Source organism: Gorilla gorilla, chromosome 4, assembly GCF_029281585.2.
Source record: "Gorilla gorilla gorilla isolate KB3781 chromosome 4, NHGRI_mGorGor1-v2.1_pri, whole genome shotgun sequence".
Taxonomy (NCBI): Eukaryota; Metazoa; Chordata; class Mammalia; order Primates; family Hominidae; genus Gorilla; species Gorilla gorilla.
Genome location: NC_073228.2, coordinates 82,610,128 through 82,629,033, shown reverse-complemented (window position 1 = coordinate 82,629,033; position 18,906 = coordinate 82,610,128). Strand labels below are relative to the sequence as shown.

The 18,906-nt window shown below is 60.9% G+C and overlaps 1 protein-coding gene across 4 annotated transcripts in view; it reads right to left on the bottom strand.

Annotated features, from left to right (window-relative positions):
* RAI1 (retinoic acid induced 1) overlaps window positions 1–18,906 on the bottom strand; it is a 130,772-nt gene that overhangs the window by 12,472 nt on the left and 99,394 nt on the right. For all 4 annotated transcript variants that reach the window (XM_063706625.1, XM_031011710.3, XM_055386042.2 and 1 more), the window contains one exon: window positions 563–6,140. In XM_063706625.1, coding sequence (XP_063562695.1) covers window positions 563–6,124 — 5,562 coding nt within the window. In that variant the 5' untranslated portion in view covers window positions 6,125–6,140. The remainder of the gene's footprint in view (window positions 1–562; window positions 6,141–18,906) is intronic.

Here is an 18,906-nt window from a genome sequence, read left to right as displayed (position 1 = left end):
CCGCCCTGCCTGTTGTGACTGTGTGACCCCATGGACTGTCCTGCAGAGGGAGGAACCCTGTGACTGGGTCCATGCACCAAGCCTGTGTCACCAGAGAGGGTCTTCCTGAGCCCTTAGCTTCATCCCAGAGGCAATGGAGACAGGAACAGAGGGTGGGCAACTTGCTCTTGCACCGCCCGGGGCAGCCCTGATGTTCAATCTTGGGAGTCCTCGTGTTCTCTGGGCCTCGGCATCTCCGGTGACAGCATGGGGAGGGGCCCAGTGGATTCTGGGTGGGGCTGGAGCCTGAAGATGCCAGGTGAGTGGGAGAGTGGCGGTGGCTGGGCATACGGGCCCCGGCGGGAAGTCTCCTGGGACAGGGTAGGTGAGTGTGACCTGCCTTAGCCAGACGGGTGCCTCCACTTCCCCCACACACCCCAGAGAGGCTCAGGACTCTGCAGATTGTCCTGAGACTGCAGACACATTTGGCCCACACTGTAGCACTAGAAACAAGGGGCTCCCCGACTGCCTGCCTATCCTTTGGAACCCCACACTCCCCACCCTGGCTGGGCTGGCCTCTTACCATGTCCACGGCCACCTTCATGGCCTCCTGCAGCCCAAAGAGCTTCCCGGCCACCAGGTAGACGCCGCCGGTCCACACGGCACAGGCCTCGTGCACCCAGTGCTCCTGGGCCTCCCCGCCGGGCTCTGCCGGAGCCTCCTTGCTGCACTCATGTTTGCGACCCTTGTCGGCTGGGGCTGCCTCCTCGCCCCCATCCTCCCGGCCATCACAGCAGTAGCAGCTCTGCAGCCTCCGGGACAGGCCCCGGGCACTGGTGCGCAGTGGGCCCTGCTTGGCCGGGTCAGCTGGGCCGTCAGGCCTGGGGGGCTTCCCGGCAGTGGCGGCAGCTGCACACTCGGGACCTTTGAGTGTTCTCTCAAGCGGCAGCGAGGCCTCCTCACAGGTGCCTTCTGGCCGCACCTTCTCCTTGAGTTTTGGCTTCTTTTTGGGGAGGCAGTGTTCAGGGTAGTAGGGCCCACAGAGGTCCCCAAGGTCCTTGAAGTTGGCCGGGTTTTGGCAGAGGCAGCAAACAAGGCAAGAGGTACTCAGGGCCTTGGAAACCACAGGCCCCAAGTGCATCGTGGAGGAGAGGGGCAAGGAGGGCCGCGGCTGCAGGATGGAGCCTCCAGGGAGTGTGGCCAGGGAGCCCCCGGCTGCATCCAAGGAGAACGAGGACGAGGATGAGGAAGAGGAGGCAGAGGAGGAAGGCTTCCTGTGGGGCTTGGGCGCATCTCCAGGGGAGTTGACAACAGTGCATATGGTGGTGAACGCATCTCGCTTCTCCACCCGCACGAAGGGTGAGAAGGCGGGGGTCCGGCTGTCTGACCTCAGCCGCTTGCAAGAGGAAATGTACTTGAGGCGGATTTCAGGCTCTGCGGGATCCAGGGGCAGCACCTGCTGCTGTCGTCGTCGCTTGGCACGCCCCTTACAGGGTGAAGAGGTGGTGTTCTTGGCCCGGCCCCGAGTGAGGCGCTTCCGCTTGGAATAGCTGCTGTAGTTGGTGTGGCCTGGCTGTTTCTGTGCCCTTGTCTGGGGCTGGCAGGGCCTGCCCTCCGGGGGCTGGGAGGCCAGGCCCAGCTCCTCCATCTTTGGCTTCTTGCCTCCTCCACCAGAGTTGTCCTCGCTGGCCCCTTGTGTGCCACTGGCCCTGTCTCGGGGAGTCAGGAGCAGAGCCGGGCCAAGATAGGGCCGCTTCTCCAGCGGGCCTTTGGAGAGTCCAAGGGCCCCTGCCCGGCCTTTCCGGCTCCTCTTCTTAGGCGCCAGGGCAGTCCCCCCGGGCTGCAGGGCCTCCGGGGATGTGAAGGCCTCGGTTTTGAAACAGTCAGTCGAAGACAGTTTCTTACTGTTCATGAGTTTGCCTTTTAAGGATCTGTTGGTTGGATTTCTGCATAACGGATCAGCCCCAGAAGAAGCTGGGAGCTTCTGCCCGGTGCCCACATTTACCAGGCCTTCTTCCACCCCCACTGGGCTACCCCCAGCACCCTTGAGCCCACGGTCTTTGTCGGAAAGGGATGGGCTCAGAGGATTACCAGGAGAGGCCCCTGGCGCTTTACACGCGAACTTCTTGAGGCTGGGCGAGGTGATCTTCTGCACAATGGCTTCCAGCTTCAGGCCCCGGCCCTTCCGGGGTGGCAGCACCTTGGTCTTCATGGTCCCCTGGAAGGCTGCCCGAGAGGCGAGCTTGAGGCAGGCATCGGGGGTCTCCGGGGGTGGGAGCTTTGTGGCAGGCTCGCCATTGCCCTTGGTGGGCTTGGCTTTCTTGGGAGAAGACATCCTCTTGAAGAGGGTGGGGGAACCCTCGGGCCTCTCCTCCTTCCCATCTCCCCCATTGCCACTGGTGTTGCTGCTGCTGCTGCTGCGGCTCCGCAAGACCAGGTTCCGCTTCTTGGTGGGGACCGGCGCCATGAAGGCCGACTTCCTTTTGAGCGCATGGAGGGGCCGGTCAGAGAGCTTGCTGCCTGCACCAGGTTTGGGGACCCTTGCCCGCTGGCTCACCCTGCCCTCCTTCTGGGGGCTGCTGGAGACCTTGAACGTGGCGGGCAAGTGGCTGTTGTCGAGGAGCTTCTTGGTGGCACGGCAGTTGGGGAGCCGGCCCTCAGAGGGCCTCCGCCGCTTGGAGTGGAAGATCTCCTGGGTTTTGGTGCGTGACCGAAGGATCATGGAGCGCTGGTCCTTGCCAGGCGTGCTGGGTGAGTCTGTCTCCTTGGTCTTAGAGCCCATCGGGCTGCTGTCGGAGGCCACAGGCAGGGCGGCTGGGTTGCTGGGGCTGGAGGCAGCCTTGGGTGAGGGCTTCCCCACCCGCTTGCCCGACTTGAAGGCGGCTCGCTGCTTGCCCCCCAGTTTGTCTGGGGGTGCAGGGGTGGTGGTCAGGCCTGGGGGACCGGGTGTGCGGGGCTCACTCAGGGCCGTGAGAGAACGAGTACACATCCTGGGGAGCCCTTCCGAGGCCCCCCGGCCTGGGGCTCCAGCCCCTTCCATCTGTCCCTGTGGGGGCCCTGTGCAGGATTCAGGGAGCAAGAGGTCTTTGGGCAGCACTGGTGCCCTGCATGGGGAGTCCTCGGCCTCGGGCAGCCCCCGGTGCACCCGACGGCTCCGTAAGCTTTTACCCCGTGGCACAGGCTCTTTCTTTGCGATGGGCGCCTCGGGCACAGCAGGCTTGTTGGGCTTCTGGGCCAGAGAGGCGTCCGAGGTGGTGGAATCCCCTGGAGCTCGCTCCCCATCAGGCCCCTCTTCACCTGGCTTCATGTGGGACAGAGAGGACTCAAACCAGCTCTGGACCTTTGACTCGGTGCCCACTGTAGGGCCCAGCAGGATGACGGACTCCCCTGAGAGGTGGCATGGAGAGCCCCAGCCGGCCTTGGAGTCCAGCACCTCCTCCACCTCCTCCTTGGTGCAGATGAGTGGGGCCTTGGGTGACAGCGGGTCCTGCATGCCGGGCCTCTGCTCGGGGCTGCCCAGGAGCTCACATAGGGAGGAGTACTCCTCCTCAGCTTCCAGGTCCTCCTTCCTGCTGGTGGGTGGCAGCAGTGGGAGGTCCCCGAAGTCGGCGGTGGAACAGCAGTGCCGGCTGTCCTCCAGCCACCGGTCAGCCTTGGCCACCTCGGGGCACTGCAGCAGCCCGCCTGCCTCCTCCTTCACCCCACCCACCTCCTCCTGCTTGAAGTCCCCGGGCAACGAGGCCACCTTCTCCCCAGGGGGGTCCTCCTCCTGGAAGCCCAGGCAGGCCGAAGCCTCACGGGTGTCCCCTTTGCTGATGCCATCTGAGGCCTTCCCACCCTGCTCCAGGCCCTTGGTAAGCTCGCCAGGGTGCAATCCCCACCTGGGACAAGCATCCCCCAGGTTTTCCTCTGGCCAGGCAAAGGGGTTGGCACTGTCCGCTGAGCTGGCAGCGGTCGTGTCCGGGAAACAGTCAAAAGCTGCTGTAGTGGGGTCTGGAGCAGGAACCCCAAGGGTGGGCTTGGTGCCAAAGGAGAGAGGACCAGTTGTCTTTTTGGGGTCAGGCGTAGCGAAGGCCACGGAAGGGTCTTCAAACAGCCCTGGGCTGAAGTCCTTGGCATTGCCGCCCTTGTCCAGCTGCAAGGAGTCGGGCAGGGCCTCTGGCTCCCCAGGCCGGGGCCACGCGCTCTTGGCCACAGAGTCCAGGCAGGCGCTGTGGTTCTCCAGCGAGAAGGGTGGCTTGCTGCTGTCCTTGACCAGGCTGGGTGCTGCAGCCCAAGCTTTGTCGGCCTTCTCACCGATGGCTTCCTGCAGCCCCAGGATCTCGGAGGCCAGGTCCTCCTGTGCCAGGGCGCTGAGCAGCAGCCGCGGACAGTCCCGCTCACCCGCCACGAACTTGGAGAAGCTGTCGAGCGGCAGACTGCTGTGCAGGCTCTGCAAGGAGTCGTCAGATTTGGTGGACATGTCGTCAGGAGAGGTTACAGAACAGGTGGACACGGACTCGGGCTTGGCCTTCGAGTTGCTGTTGACCCTGGCAGGGCTGCCACGGGTCTGGTTGCAGTAGAGGAAGCTGCGCTCCAGTGGGTCCTCGGAGCCGCTCAGGTAGTCGGCCTCCTGCGGCTCCGCATGCGTGGACTGTGGCGTGCTGCTCAGCGGCTCTGACAGCGGTGTGCCCGCGGGCTCGGCTGAGTAGCCGCTCCCTTCGGGGCTGCAGTGCTGGCTTTTATGCTGCTCTGGGGTCCTGGACACGAGGTTCTTGACACCTTTCTTTTGCGGCACAGCAGCCTTGGAGAGCAGCAGCTGCTGGACGGTGTTGGAGATGTTCTCCACCTGTGAGGTCAGCGCCGTGAGGCTCTGCAGGCTGAGATCCGACAGCAGGTTCTCAGGGAGCTTGTCCTTCTGAAGGGGCTTGCAGTTGCCAGCCTGGGTGTCCACAGAGCTGGTGGCATCCGTTGGGGAGGGATTGAGCAGGGGCATGAAGTGGCTGTGGTCAGTGATCCCTGCGGGGAAGGCCCCGGTGCTGAGCGGCTGCTGGCTGTAGGGAAAGTTCTCCAGGTTTGGCATCAGTGGCGACGGTGTGGAGCTGTAGGAAGGCGAGCGGCCCACGGAGCGGGCGGGTGAGTGGCTGGAGCTGGGGCTGAAGGTCTGGTAGTACTGCTCTGGGGTCCGGACGGCTGCGTCCGGCTGGCAGTAGCCCTGGCCTTGCTGCCCGTAGTGCTGATACTTGGCGAGGTTTTGGTAATGGAGGGTTTCCTGGGCATGGTGCCGGCTCTGAAGGGCTTGCTGCTGCTGCTGCTGCTGCTGCTGCTGCTGGTGGTCATAGCTGAGGCGGCCCGACTGGTAGGCATGAAGATTCTGGACCCGCTGCCCCGGGGCCAGGCTGGAGCTGGCAGTCAGCGGCCTGTCATGGGGCTGGGCAGTCGGTGCCGTGCAACTCTTATAGGAGTGGGCCCCCTGCCCACCACCCTGGACAGAGGAGGAGTAGGTGGAGGAGGTGGGGAAGGACTGGGAATGCTGAGGAAAGTGGGTACCCTGGGGGAAGGGCAGAGGGGAGGCAATGTCGTTCTGCAGCTTCTGCCTTTGGAGCTTGGGGTATGCCAGGGGCTGCTGGGGCGGCGGTGGCTGCTGGACGTGCAGGGAGTGAGTCCGAAAGGGCACCTGGGCGCCCTGCTCTGCATACTGCCTGCTGGGGGGCACTGCTGTCTTTTTCATCAAGTTCTCATCATACTTGGCCACCCCTGCAGGTAGTGGCTGCGGCTGTGGGGGTGGTGGCTGCGGGGCCCCCCAAGCCTGAAGGCTCTCCTCACCAGCATAGCGGCCTGGGTAGGGGCTGCTGTCCTGGACGCCGTAGCCAGGGAAAGCCGGCCTCCCCTGCAGGGCTTGCTGTGTGGGCAGGGCCTTGCTGCCTCGGTGGTACTTGTCGGCAGCCACCGTGGCTGCAGTGCCAGAGGGCGTGCCAGCGCCACCCTCATAGCTCGGGTAAGGCTGCGGGTTATAATAGTCCTTGGCGAGCAGCCGCTGCCGGTCGCAGCTTAGCCCGGCCTGACTCGGCTGCCTGTAATTCTCTAGGCGTGATGTTTCCTGCGAGGTCTGCTGGTAGTTCTGTTGTTTGCCATGGAAACCACACCTTTCTCGAAAAGACTGCATGACTCGGGCTGGTTATCTGTGAAAAGAAAAAGGAAGGGAGGGAGGGAGGGAAGAAGGGAGGGGAGGATGGGCAGGGAGGGGGCAGAGGATGAGCGATTCAGATGGGCCACTTCCTTTTGCCTCAGAAAGCACCCTCCCACCCACCTCCCCACCCTGCCTGCTCCCCCGCGCAGCTCTTAATATTCCCCCCTTTGCCTGAGCCTCCCCACCAGCTGTGCGCATATTGACAACTTCTGTGTCAGGGAGGTGTGCTCTGTAATTCCCGCTCCCACGTCGCCTGCAGCTGAGTCTTGCCAAGGACGGCCACCGATGCGGGAGGCAAAACCGGCTGCCCAGCGCCAGGTCACTGGGGAGCTACCCGCCCCCTCCCATTGCCAGCTCCTCCCCACTGTCCCCCACCCACCACTCCCAGCCCTTCCTGACAGCTCAAAAGCATTTAGCAGAGCAATTCCCGCTCCCTCGTCCCCTGGGGCCTGCTGGATCCTGTAATCTAGTCCCTTCTCGACCGTGTTCAAGCATGACCCAGCCATGCTGGGGACTGAGGAGGGTCTGCCCCTGTCCCCACGCACACGCGCGCACACAAGCATATGTATGCTCACACACACACGTGCACACACACACACACACACACGCATGCACACACACACCTCCTCTATCACTGCCACGCCATCTGGAATCTGTCTGTTCCTTCTAGCAGACATCGATTAGGGGCTGCCAAGCCACTGTAGACATAAAATGTCCCCTCCTCTGACTCCCAGGAATGCAAGACGGCAGCACCTGCCTCCTGTTTTTGATATCATACGTGCATAAACAGATTACGTGGCCCAGAGTGAGGGAGTGCATACTAATGGGAGTAGAGATGCAGTCCCACGGCCACGGCCACGGCCGGGCACAGCCCAGCCCCACCCACATGAGGCGACACAGCCCTGTCCCTCCTGGCCAGTTCCTCCCCACCTCAGCAGGTGAGGGCTGGGGCAGGTAACACTCAAGAGCCCATCTGGTTATGATTTTAGGGGATGGGGCTCAGGCAGGGGTCTAACCTGCCCCTGCCTGCAGAGCAGAATCCTGGGTCAGGAAAGGACCCGGGGTGGGTTGGGGGAGCCTCTCAGAGCAGAGCATCTGACAGCCCAGCATCCAGGGTAAAGGTTCCTCCAGCTGACTCGCTGGCCTGGCCAACCAGAAGACCCCCCAAAGAGGGATGGAAGAAAGAGGAATGCCCCAGGTTTTGGAGGAAGTGCATGGAGGGGCTGGCCATTGGCCGAGTCCCAGAGGGTTTGGGATTTACCCAGAACCATGCTGGCCCGGAGGCAGGAAGAAGGGGGCTCAGCTCGGCCTGTGTGGCCCAGGCCCCCAGGAGGGGATAGGGGACTTTCCAGTGCTGGTTCCCAAATGCTCCAAAAGGAAGGGGTGGCTTGCCTCAGGCTACAAAGATTCCAGGTTGTTGAAGGGGTCAGGAAGGGACAGAGAGGGGGAGAGGGGCACAGAGAGGGAGAGGCACACAGAGTCGGGGAGGGGGACAGGGAAGAGGCAGAAAGGTGGGGAGTGGGGGAGAGCTGGGGGTGCTGCTCCATTTACCCTTCTTCCTTGGCCCCGACCCCACCACAAGTGCCTTCCTCATTTAGTGTCTGGGGATGGATGCAGGGAAGGTGACAGAGGGCCTCCATCTGCCTGAGAGCAGGGCAAGCCCAGGGCAGTCAGATGGCCCCCGGAAGCCCGTCAGCCCAGTCCTGGGACCACCTCTCCTGCTCTCTGGAGTCAGCTTGCCCTGGCCCACAAATGCAGGAGACCCAGCCCAGTGTGGGGGCCGGCCACTTTCCCACGAGACGAGCCCCTGCCCACCGGCTTATCAAAGCCGCTTTCCCTCTGCTCCAGCTCCTCTCCCTGGATTTGTCGCAGGCATCCCTAACAAGCAGCGTGCCCACCCTTCTGACCCACTTCAATCCTACCCCTGGCAGCTTGGATAAAACATTACAGGAGGTTCCTGCTGCGACGCGCCAACCCAGAGGAGCTGGGGACGGCACTTGGTTCTGGTCTGACAGCTCCCTGCCAGGTGGGCAGCCTCACGCTCCTGCCCTGGCCAGACTGCCACAGGGCAGCCCAGGCGGGCCTGTGCCCAGGCCGAGGGCACAGCGCCCACTCCCTGCCCTCCCCAGGCGCATGTTTATGAGGCCAGAATGTGCAAACCCAGGACCACTCTGAAGGCTGCGCCTCATATATCTGCACAAATTACATTTCGGCTTTTATTAGTCCCAGATCACTCTCATTTCCTGCTGAGTGTCCTGTGGATATCATTAACATTTCTACGGCTTTATTTTTTATTTTTTTTTCACATTCTCCAAAATGCATTATCAGAAACATTATTTAAAGAGAGACAGAGACAGTGAGGGGGTGCTATTACCAGTACCCCCTCCCTGCCTGTCCGTCTGCATTCCTCCCTCCGTTTAATCGGTCCAGCTGCTGTGTCTTTTAATTTAGCCGAGCTGTATTACAGGCAGGTTTCCCAATACACACGAGCAGCTGGATGCGGTGAAAGCATCTATTGCTAAGAAAAGACAGTTCAATTAAAACACGAGAAGCCCAGTGCTGATGGAGAACGCAGGCAAAAATGCTCGCCCCAACACCACCCTGGAACCCAAGGCAAAGGGAGGGATGGGAACAAAGGCACAGGCCGCCTCTCAGTGCCAGCCAGGTCCCACTGCCAGCTCTGCTGGGAGAAAAGGGGGCACTGCCTCTTTAAGGGCTGCCTCAGGCCTGCTATGGGCTCTGTTGTTATTAATTATTATGATTATGATTACTTTTCAAGAGCACTAGGACAGGACACAGAAGGCGAGGCAGGCAGCAGGGCTGGGCTGGGTTGGGTTGGGCTGGGCAGGCCTCAGGAGAGGAGGGGGCAGAAAGAGCCCCCCCCCCCCGCCCCGGCAGAACGATGGTGACCTTTGAACCTGGAGGCAGGGAAGAAGTGGCCTAGCAGGCAGATTGTGGGTTTGGCCTGTGGCTTGGGCTGGAGGGAGAAGGGGTGGTGAGAGGGGACAAGGGAGGGCACCCCCTACCCACTGGGCTCACTCCTCATGGTCCAGCTCAACCACACTGCCCAGACGGTCCCCACTCATTCCCATCCATCCGTTTTTCCCCAACCTGCCTCTCCTCTCAGACACTTGGTCCAGGCCTTATCTCCAAAGTTCTTGCTGAAACTAGAAGGCAGGAGGGGTGGAGTCTAGTGCATCCTCTAAGCACCAGATACATGAACACTTCACCCTTAGAATCAGATCCTGGAACTTAGTCTTCTCAGTGCTGGACAGAGGAGGCAGGCCAGGCACAGCAGGGAGCATGAGCTGGAGTCACATAGCACCCAGGGCATCAGGATTCCCCTTGACACAGCAATGGGTGTCCTCACTCCAAGCCATGAACACAGTGGGGGCACAACGAAACCCCAGCTACCCTACGGTGCAAGGCCAGCGGCTCTCACAGGCCTTCGGCAGTGTGGCACACCTGGGGCACAGCCCTTCTTTTAGGCAAAGACCTCGGCCCTTTCCCTCCAGAAATCTACAGGACTGCTGAGGCGGGAGCAAGGCGGCTGCAGAATGCCTACTCTGTGCGGCTTTCTTGAACAACGGTTTGATTAATCTCTCCTCCCTTTACAGAAAAAAGTGAGGTTCAGGACAAGTGCCCTGCTTAGGACCCCAGAGCAGAGCCCACCCACAGGGAAGCTCCTATGCAGGACGCCCTCAGCAGCAGCGGCAGTGACTGGACCGCGGGTGGACACCCCTGTCCTGAGCCCCCGTGAGGGGCTCCCACTTTGGAGGAACAGTCTCTTGGAGCAGGATGCAAGCCAAAGCTGCTGTGGGGCAAGGGGCTGAGCTGCAGCCTGTGACAGCCTGAGCCTCAGGCCAGGGTCCTCACTTTTTTATTCTGTCCTCATCTTTAAGCAGCCAGACCCACCTCGGGTGGGTCCACTAATGGGCAGTGATGGTCACCAGCCACCCACTGTCACCAAGGCAACTACTGTCCCCTGGGCAGCCTCAGGGAGAGGTCACTAGGCCTAAAGCCTCCTCAGACCCCAGGCTTGAGGCCCCAGTCAGCGAAATGGGCACAGTGTAGGCCAGAGCTGCTGTGGCTCCAGAGGGAGCCCAGCTGGGAGGTGGTGGCTGGAATTTTTTCCTAAGAGAAAGGGAGAGAGGGAGGCTGAGGGGAGGCAGGGAGAGAGGGAGAAAGAAACGGACTGGGGGCTTCCTGATCCCCAGCAGCAGCTCCGAGGCCACTGGTTCCATCCCACCTACTTACCCAAGGTGGTTTTATGACCTGTTTTCATGATTTGTAGCTGCAAGAAAAAAATTTAAAAACCCAACCCACTCAAGGCCTGGGAACCTGAGAATGAAGGAGCAGTGTACCAGGGCTCCAGAAGCTGAGGACAGGGCAGAGGAGGAGTCCAGGCAGGGGTAGAGAAGGTGGAACTCCTCGGGCCTCCCCATCTGTTGTGGGTGATGAATAATCAATACAGGAGACTTGGTGAAAATGAGAAATCGTTCGCCAGATTCACTGCTATCGTACGGGCTCAATTCCATATCCTAGGGGCCTGGCTTGAATGGGAGGAAGGGGGCGAGTTTCCAAGGAGCCCACAAGACAAGAGGTTGGGTGCCCATAGGCTTCTGGGACAGGTTAGGGTCCACGGGCTGAGAGGCCTGCTTGGGGCAGATGAAGGACCCTCCTAGGACATCAGGAACCCCAGAGGACCAGGCAGCCCCTCCAGACCACTCCCTGTGGGCAACGCTTGGATATGCATCCCTCCTCATTCATGGCCCCCCCATGCTCAAGGAAGAATCCCACGGGGTGACCAACATGCCCTCTCTATAGGTTCTGGGGGTCCCAAATATCAGGATGCCAGTGATGGGGTGAGAAGCAGAAGGGCAGCCCTAGCCAGGCTCAGTTGAGGTTGGGGGAGCGCTGGTGTGGCTGGGGGCTCTGGGCCCTTCAGAGTGCAGAGGTATCTGGACTCTCCAGATGTTTGAGGAGCCTCCCCTCACAGCCCCCAACACCATCTCCTCCAGGGACCCAGCTGTGGGGACAGCTGAGACCTGCTAAGCCAGCTGAATGGGATCCCTGCAGGGCCTAACCACGCCCACCCGCTGGCCTGGCCCCACCAGCTGTTCATGGGCACAGCCAGGCCCCCTGCCTAGGTGCCCAGGTCCCCTAACTCTAAAGCTGTGCCCTGCTCTCCACTCCCACCCCACCGATCCTTGGTGCCGATTCCTGGGATACAGCTATCAAGAGGCCGGGAGACCTGGGCCGCAGGGCCCACAGTCCAGGGACGAGGGGCAGATGGCCAGCCGTCCCACCTCCACTGTGAGGTGTGGGGGAGCAACATGGGATTCCACAGCAGCTGTAGGCATTCCTAGGCCCCCCAGGGAAGGCTGCCGGGAGGACCTCACCTATTATCAGTTCTGTACTGATCAGTCTCTTGTGGACAATAATTTTTTTTTTTTAGATCACTTTATTCACCACTGAACAAAAAGCATCACCACTTCTCCGTGTCTCTGTCAAAATGAAGAAAAGGGAAAAAGGGTGGGGGGTGCTGATTGCTGGGTCGCAGACAGTTAACAGGGCAAGGGTCTGGTGGCCCAGGCAGTTGTCTGGGTCCTGCTGGGGGACACAGCCCCTGTCCTTCCCCCACGAGGCCAGGCTGATGCCATCAGACACAATCAGTCCTGGGCCTAGCAAGACCAAGGGGCTGGCCCAGACCCTGGCACAGGGGTCAGATGGGACCCACAGAGGTGCTCCCAGCCAGCTCCATTCTCCCCACCCCAAGCCCCAGGAGTGCCTCCCCTTGTAGGAGGCTGCATGATAAGGATGAGATAGGCTAGGTGTGACTGCTAGTTTTTTTTTTTTGAGACAGAGTTTCCCTCCTGTTGCCTAGGCTAGAGTGTAATGGCACGATCTGGGCTCACCACAACCTCCGCCTCCCGGGTTCAAGCAATTCTCCTGCCTCAGCCTCCCGCGTAGCTGGGATTACAGGCATGTTCCACAACGCCCAGCTAATTTTGTATTTTTAGTAGAGACAGGGTTTCTCCATGTTGGTCAGGCTGGTCTCGAGCTCCCGACCTCAGGTGATCCGCCCACCTCAGCCTCCCAAAGTGCTGGGATTACAGGCATGAGCCACCGCTCCTGGGCTGGCTGCTAAGGGAAGGCACAGGACTGTCTGGCCCCAGCCTTGTCCTCCCTACCCCACATGCCCAGAGGGTCCATGACTTACTTCCCTGGGGAAGTGGAAACACAGAGGTGTCAAGTGTCTGCAGGTTTGTCTGACTGCTGGCTGACTGTGTGACCTTGGGCAAGCCTTTTACCTCTGGAAATACCACTCCCAGATACCTACACAGCTCTCTACCCTGGCTCCAAGTCTTGGCTCCTCTGTCACCTTCTCAATAAGCCTTCCCTGACCACTGTTTGAAACAGCACCCCTTGCACCCCCACGACTGACCTTGTTGTAATCAAACTTGACTTGCTTTATTATTGGTCTCCTCTTTAGAACAAAAGTTCCATGAGAGCAAGGATTTCTGCCTGTTTTGTTCACAGCTACTCCCCATTGTCCAGAACAATAAGTATTTACTGAATCAATAATGCACAAAATGTCACAGTAACCCTGTAAAAATATCCAGAAAGAGCAGTGGAGTGGCGACACAGAACACATGTGGGTGGGCCAGGCAGCGGGAGATCAGGGGTGGCCACTGCTTTGCTTCATTTGACAAAGAACATCTTCCCGAGCCCTGGCAGGGAAGTGGGCAGGTGGGTATGGAGGCAAACTGGTGATCCTGCTCCCAAATAAAGTGGGGGGGGAGGGGCAGCAGCAGCCCCTCTCAGCACCAGAGGACTGCGGCCACTTGGGAGTGGGAGGCCAGGGTGCCAAAGCTTCTGAGCTTTTCCCTTGAAAAAGACAGAAATCAGGATTTTACAAAAAGGGATAGCTCTCATTTAAGAAAATATTATCAACCAAGTACAAAGTTTTTTCTTTCATACTTGAGAATTCAAGAGAAACTGTCTGTGGCCTGAATTTGATCACAAGCTCCTGGGGTCAAATGCTGACAGAACCGATGCAAAGGGGATCTATATGGGCTCGATGGCACCCAGAGCAGGAGGAACAGCACTCACGGGCCCAGCAGAAGCTCTGGGACCAGCACAGATAAGCAGAGCAACGCAGGAGAGCAGAAAGACGAGTGCCCTGGGCTCAGGAGGGAGGCAGGGCAGACCCGTGCAGGAGGGGCACTCAGCGGCCTTGGAAAGGAGGTGCAGAGAGGAGGGGGACTGGAAAGGCTGGAGGCTTCCAGAGCCGGTGAGAACCTCTGTGGCATTCCACACCAGACACCGGGCGAGGCTCCACCCCTACTCTCCTGGGTCCCCCGCCAGGCTCCTTGGTGGCTCTCATGGCAGCGGTAATTACATAATTGATGGTACAATGAGCTGTTTCACATGTGCCTCCCTCACTAGAACGTAGCCTGAGGAGGGCAGAGACTTCCTCTGTTTGACCCTAAGCTCCAAACCCAGAAACTGGCCCCCGAGTCGATGTCCCTTCAGTATTGCTTGGATAAATAAACAGATGAGATGGATTGGGGTGCTGGGTTCTGTGTTGAGTGCATTTAACCCCCAACACAGACCAAAGGGATGATACCCAGAGACAGGTTTGAGGATGAGGGGCCTGGAGGCCAGGATGCATGCAATAGCCAATCAGGAAGGAGAGACAAAGTGTGTGCTGTCTCCTCCAGAGCCCCTAGTGCCTGCACTGGTTCACCTGTGGAGCACATTTCTGCTCAGCTTACAGTCTGGATGTGGGCCGAGCTGGGTGCCGGAGACACACAGGAAACAGCACATGGCCCTTGCTCTCCAGAGGCAGGCAGACACACATACAACTGCCCTGGTGGTGTTGAGATGTAGTGACAACCAGGGGCCCATGGGGGTGGGGACAGGAGGTGATCAGGGAAGGCTGGAAGAAGGGCTTAACTATGTGAGGAAGGATGAAGGCACCCCATGTAAGCAGCAGCCTGGGTGGGACTGGGGGGCTGCAAAGAGCAAATGGGGACCCCTGCAGTTACCTCCCACCTCTGCCAAATTCTCTGGGCCTTCCCCGAGCTCAAGTGGCCCGGCTGCTGCAGCTAGTGTTCAGTATCCTCTGTCCTCATGGCACCAATCCCTGGCAATCCTGCAAAGTCACCCCATCTATTAGCTGCCTGCATCATGGCTCCCCGCCGAGCCACCCTCCTGTGTGCCTTGAAGCCCATGGGTCTGCCACCCAAACCGCATCGGGGTCTCCAGCTTGCTTCTACGTGGTGCTGCCTACACCCCCCTCTCCTGGCCTACAAGACCAGCTGTTAAGGGCAATGAGCCACGGGAAGACACTTTTTGCAGAGCACATTCTAGGTCAAATTTCCCCCTCATTTTGCCGAGGGATTAATGGAAGAAGCCCAGAGTGGGCCAGTGGCTTGTGCAGGACGCCCAGCAGGGCTGAGATCCTTCTACAGCTCTGTGCCTCAGAGTGCCTGTCTGTCAAACAGAAAGGGGAACAAGGTCTCCCTCCTGGATACGCCAGCTTCCCAGAGGAGTCGTGGAATGTGCCGCTGCCTTCCGCCTTCCCCAGCCTAGGCGGAACCGCCCCTCGCTTCCCTGCCTTTGACACCCCCTCGCTGCAGCCATTCTGACAGCCAGGGAGGCAGAGCAGGCCAGCCCCTCCCAGTCCCGGTTCCACCTGGGGGAGCGGGGAATTGGCACCCCCTCCCTACCCCCAGTCCCCAGGGGAGGAAGCCGCCTGTCAGGCCGCCACGGCGTGTCAAATCCTCTTGCTGCCTAATTGTGAGACGGCGGCGTTTAAAGAAACGCTTTTCTGGCCGCCTGCCACACCGCAAACTGCTTGGTATAATTTTATTATTAAGGAGAGAGAAAAAGAGGGAGGGGGATTGGAAGAGAGAAGGAGAGAAAAAAGGGGAGAGAGAGGAGGAAATTGCTTCGTCCAAGTCAGCTGGTGGAGTATTCTGCTCAACGTGAAAGCGGGGCCGGCTTTCCAGTTGGCAAGCTGACTTCGTTAATTGCGCATTCAGTCTCTACTTAGGGTAATTGAAACGAAGCGGGGCCGGCTCTGACAATTAGGGTCTGCGACTAGGCCATTAACCCTTTCCGCCCCCGCCCCCCGCCTACACCTCAGCACCCCATCGAGGTGGAGGGGGGTCACCGGGCGCCCCCGCCAGGACCAGATCCGGGGCGGTGGCGAGGAGCCCCACGCGAGGCGCTGGACTGCGGCAGCGAGTGCGGGCGCGCGCCCCAGCGCGAGCAGGGTTAACGCGGCGCCTGGAGTCCTGCAGCCCGGCTGGGGCAGAGGGGGACGGGGAGCAGCGCAGGGTGTGTGGGGGTTGTTGCGGCCTCTCCGCCCCTCTGCAACAGATGTTTCAGCCGTGTAAGACAAAGGCAGAGCGCCTGCTGCTGCCGGAGAAAATCCGCAGGACTCCCTCAGGGGCAGGTAAAATTTCACCTTCTATTTGTGTTCCCCCGCTCGCCCCCGCCTTGTTTCCCGGCCTCTGCGCCAATCCGGAAAGCGCCACCAAAGACGCCGCGCCGCCGCCTCCGCAGCCCAGCCCGCTGACCCCAGCAAGGTCACGGCAACCTCGGGCTCTGCCGGCAGCGCGCCCGCCAGTTCTCCGCCGGCGAAGGGCGCCCCCCACTCCCCGCGCCCAGTCCCCTCCCGGGGCGGGCCCGGTCCTCGGTGCCCCAGTCCCCCGGTCCCCGGTCGCTGCAGGCGCCAGGAGAGAGGAAGGGGGCGCTGCACTCGCCATGAGGCGGAGGCGGCCCTGGACGCTCCCCGCCTCCCTCTCGCCTGCGCGGGGACCCCGGGGGGCTGCGGCGCCCCCCAGCCCCCATCATTCATCTCCCTGATTCTCCCGTAGCCGCCCTCGGAAGTCAGCCGAGTGAAGCAGCTGTTCCTTGCACACTCCACTTGACCAAAGATGATGATAAATGAGGCCGGGGCTGCCGCGGGGACGCGGCGGCGGCAAGGGGCGCGCAGGGCGGGGCGTACGGCCTCCGCAGCTCCCTCCCCACGCCTCGGTAAGGGCGAGGACGCGAAGGACAGAGTCCGAGAGCAAAATCTAAGGCCCGTGCTGCCCTCTTGGCGCCCTGAGCGGCCTCGACGGCCGGCGGTGTGGAGAAACCTGGCGGAGAGGTGCGCCCGGCTCGCCGGGCCCCAGGCCGAGACCTCTTCCTCCAGGCCGCGGCACAACCCCGCCCCCGCCCTTCCCCCTCCCTCCCCATCCCTTCCTCTAATGCTTCGGTCCCCACTGGGTCCTGGTCGCCCCCCCACCCCCCCGCCCCCGTGGCTCAAACCTATTAACGCTCGTAAATAATGAATAATGGAGCGCTTCCCTCCAGCCGCGCAAGGCTGCGGGCGGGGGGCCACTGCCAGATGCGCCCGGTCCTGGGGAGGGGGCACCCACCGACCGGGAGTAGAGGGGGCCCGGGCGCGCGGCCCCGCACACGTGCAACCGCGGCGCGCAGGCGGGCACCCCGCCCGGCGGAGGAGGGGGAATCCCGCTCTGCCCTCCCCAACGCCACCTCCCCTGGAGTCCTCTGGCACCGAACGAGGCGAGAGAGCGCGCGCGAGCTTCCCAGCCGGAGAGGGTTATTTTTAACCTGCCCCCCTTTCTATATCTGCCTCTCGGGTTTGCGCGCCCGCCCGCCCGCCCGCTCCACCAGCCGAGGACGCGGGCTCCTCACCTCGCTCGGCGGCTCCGGACTCTGAGCGCCTCCCCTGGCCCGCGGCCCCCGCCCCTGCGCGGGCATCGCGCGGCTAAATCTCAGCCTGGAAAGGACCGATTAGGAGCCGCGTGCCTTTCTGCGAAATATTGGAACCGGGTGGGATGGGGGCGGGGAGCCCGGCGCTGTCGTCCCTTCGCCTCCCTCTCTCCCTCCCACCCCGCGCGCAGAGTGGCTGCGAGAGGCGGCTCCTGCTCTCCCCCCCGCAAAAAGGGGGCGGCCGACCCGGGGCCCAGAGCCCCCCGTTGGTTTTCGGCCTTCTCTCCTCAACGCCCACCCTTCTTCGGTCATTTACGAAGCTGGGGCTTCTAACACGCAGACCCTCCGGCAGCGGTGGCGCCAAGTGGGGCGCTGCCCCCGCCCCCCATTTCCAGTTCCCTCCCTAAGCCACTCTAAACAAACACACCATTTAAACAGCAGCGGGCTGGCCGTACCAACAACTTTGAGGCAGACCCCACCCGTGCCTGCGACAGCGCCAGGGGACTGGGAAAGTGTCAGGGGCGCACAGTGAGGACTCCCCGAAGGCAGTTTAGTGCTGCCGTCCCCTTTTCAGGCTCACCCTCCCTTAGACTCACCCAGACCCCTCCCTCCCAGCCCCTTCCCCTGCGGCCAAGCACCCCAGGCCAGCAGCTCAGACTACCCTCCGCCCCCAGTCAGGGAATGAGGCCGCAGGAAGTTCAAGTAGGCTCCCATTACTCTGCTCTCCAAAAGGCCACCCATGCAAACCCCAGCCTGTCCTTCCCCCCAGAGGTGGGGAGCAGCAGAAGAGCTGACTGAGCTCAGAGGCCCCCCTGGGGCTTTGACTGGATCTCTCCCTCACTTGACATTTTGCAGACTGCTCCGTGCCCAATCCTGGAGACCCACAGGCATAGGAACCCGTGAGCACCTCCCTCCTGAAGGAGGTGGGGTAAGACTCCCTGCTGCAGCACAGAGGACGGAAGGTTGGAGGAAGTGGTGGGCTGAGAAAGGAGCAGGGCATTCCAGCCGCCAGGAGCTGCCTACCTTGGTGGCGGGGAAGAATACCGCCTATTTGGGAACCTGAGATGGAGTTCTCTCTGTGGTTTAGCTAGGCTGGAGGAGACAGGCCTCCAGGGCTGGGCCCCTTCCCCAAGAGGGCAGCCTCTGGTAGGTGGTGGAGATTCCTGCAGAGAGGTAAGAAGCCTGGCAGGTTCCTAGCTCCTGGGAGGGGAGGGGGTGAGGATGCCTGTGGAATACAGATTAAAGACAGCGCTGACTCTGAGTGCTGGGCCCGGGACACTCCTGGGCCTGCCCAGAAAGCAAGGCTGGCCCAGAAGGGGAGAGACAGGGACAGAGCCTCCTAAGCAAATGCAGAGCCTAGCATTACAGAGTGGGGGTTCTCAAGGGGCTTCTCCCCCAGCCAGCTAGACACTGGGCATGGGCTTCCCTCATATCTGGAAAGGTCTTGATAAGGCTCAGACTGCTGGAGCCGTGTAACTGCAGCACCCTCAAAGGCTGATGCTGTCTGACCCCCTCCTGTGTCCAAGGTGCCTCAATAGATTTTACTTCTCTCAAACTGCCCTTCTGGGAGGTGACATCACCTGTCATTTCACAGACATGCAAACTGAGCTCCAGAGAAGAGAAGGGGGTATTCCAAACTCCAGCCTCTGGGGGCCCTCCCTGGTCCCCCTGTCCTAGGCCCTGAGGGGTGGGACCTCAATCAGGGAGATGCCCGTGGGGCTTTGGTGAATACAGGATACAGGCACCCAGGGGTAAAAGACATGGGCGAGGAGGTCCTGATTCCCCCTGAAAATTTCAGAAAACTGGTTTTCTTGGGAGAAAAAAAGGGTGGGTGGCTGGGCGCGATGCCTCACGCCTGTAATCCTAGCACTTTGGGAGGCCAAGGTGGGTGGATCACTTGAAGTCAGGAGTTTGAGACCAGCCTGGCCAACATGTTGAAACCCCGTCTCTACTAAAAATACAAAAATTAGCTTGACATGGTAGCATGTGCCTGTAATTCCAGCTACTCGGAAGGCTGAGGC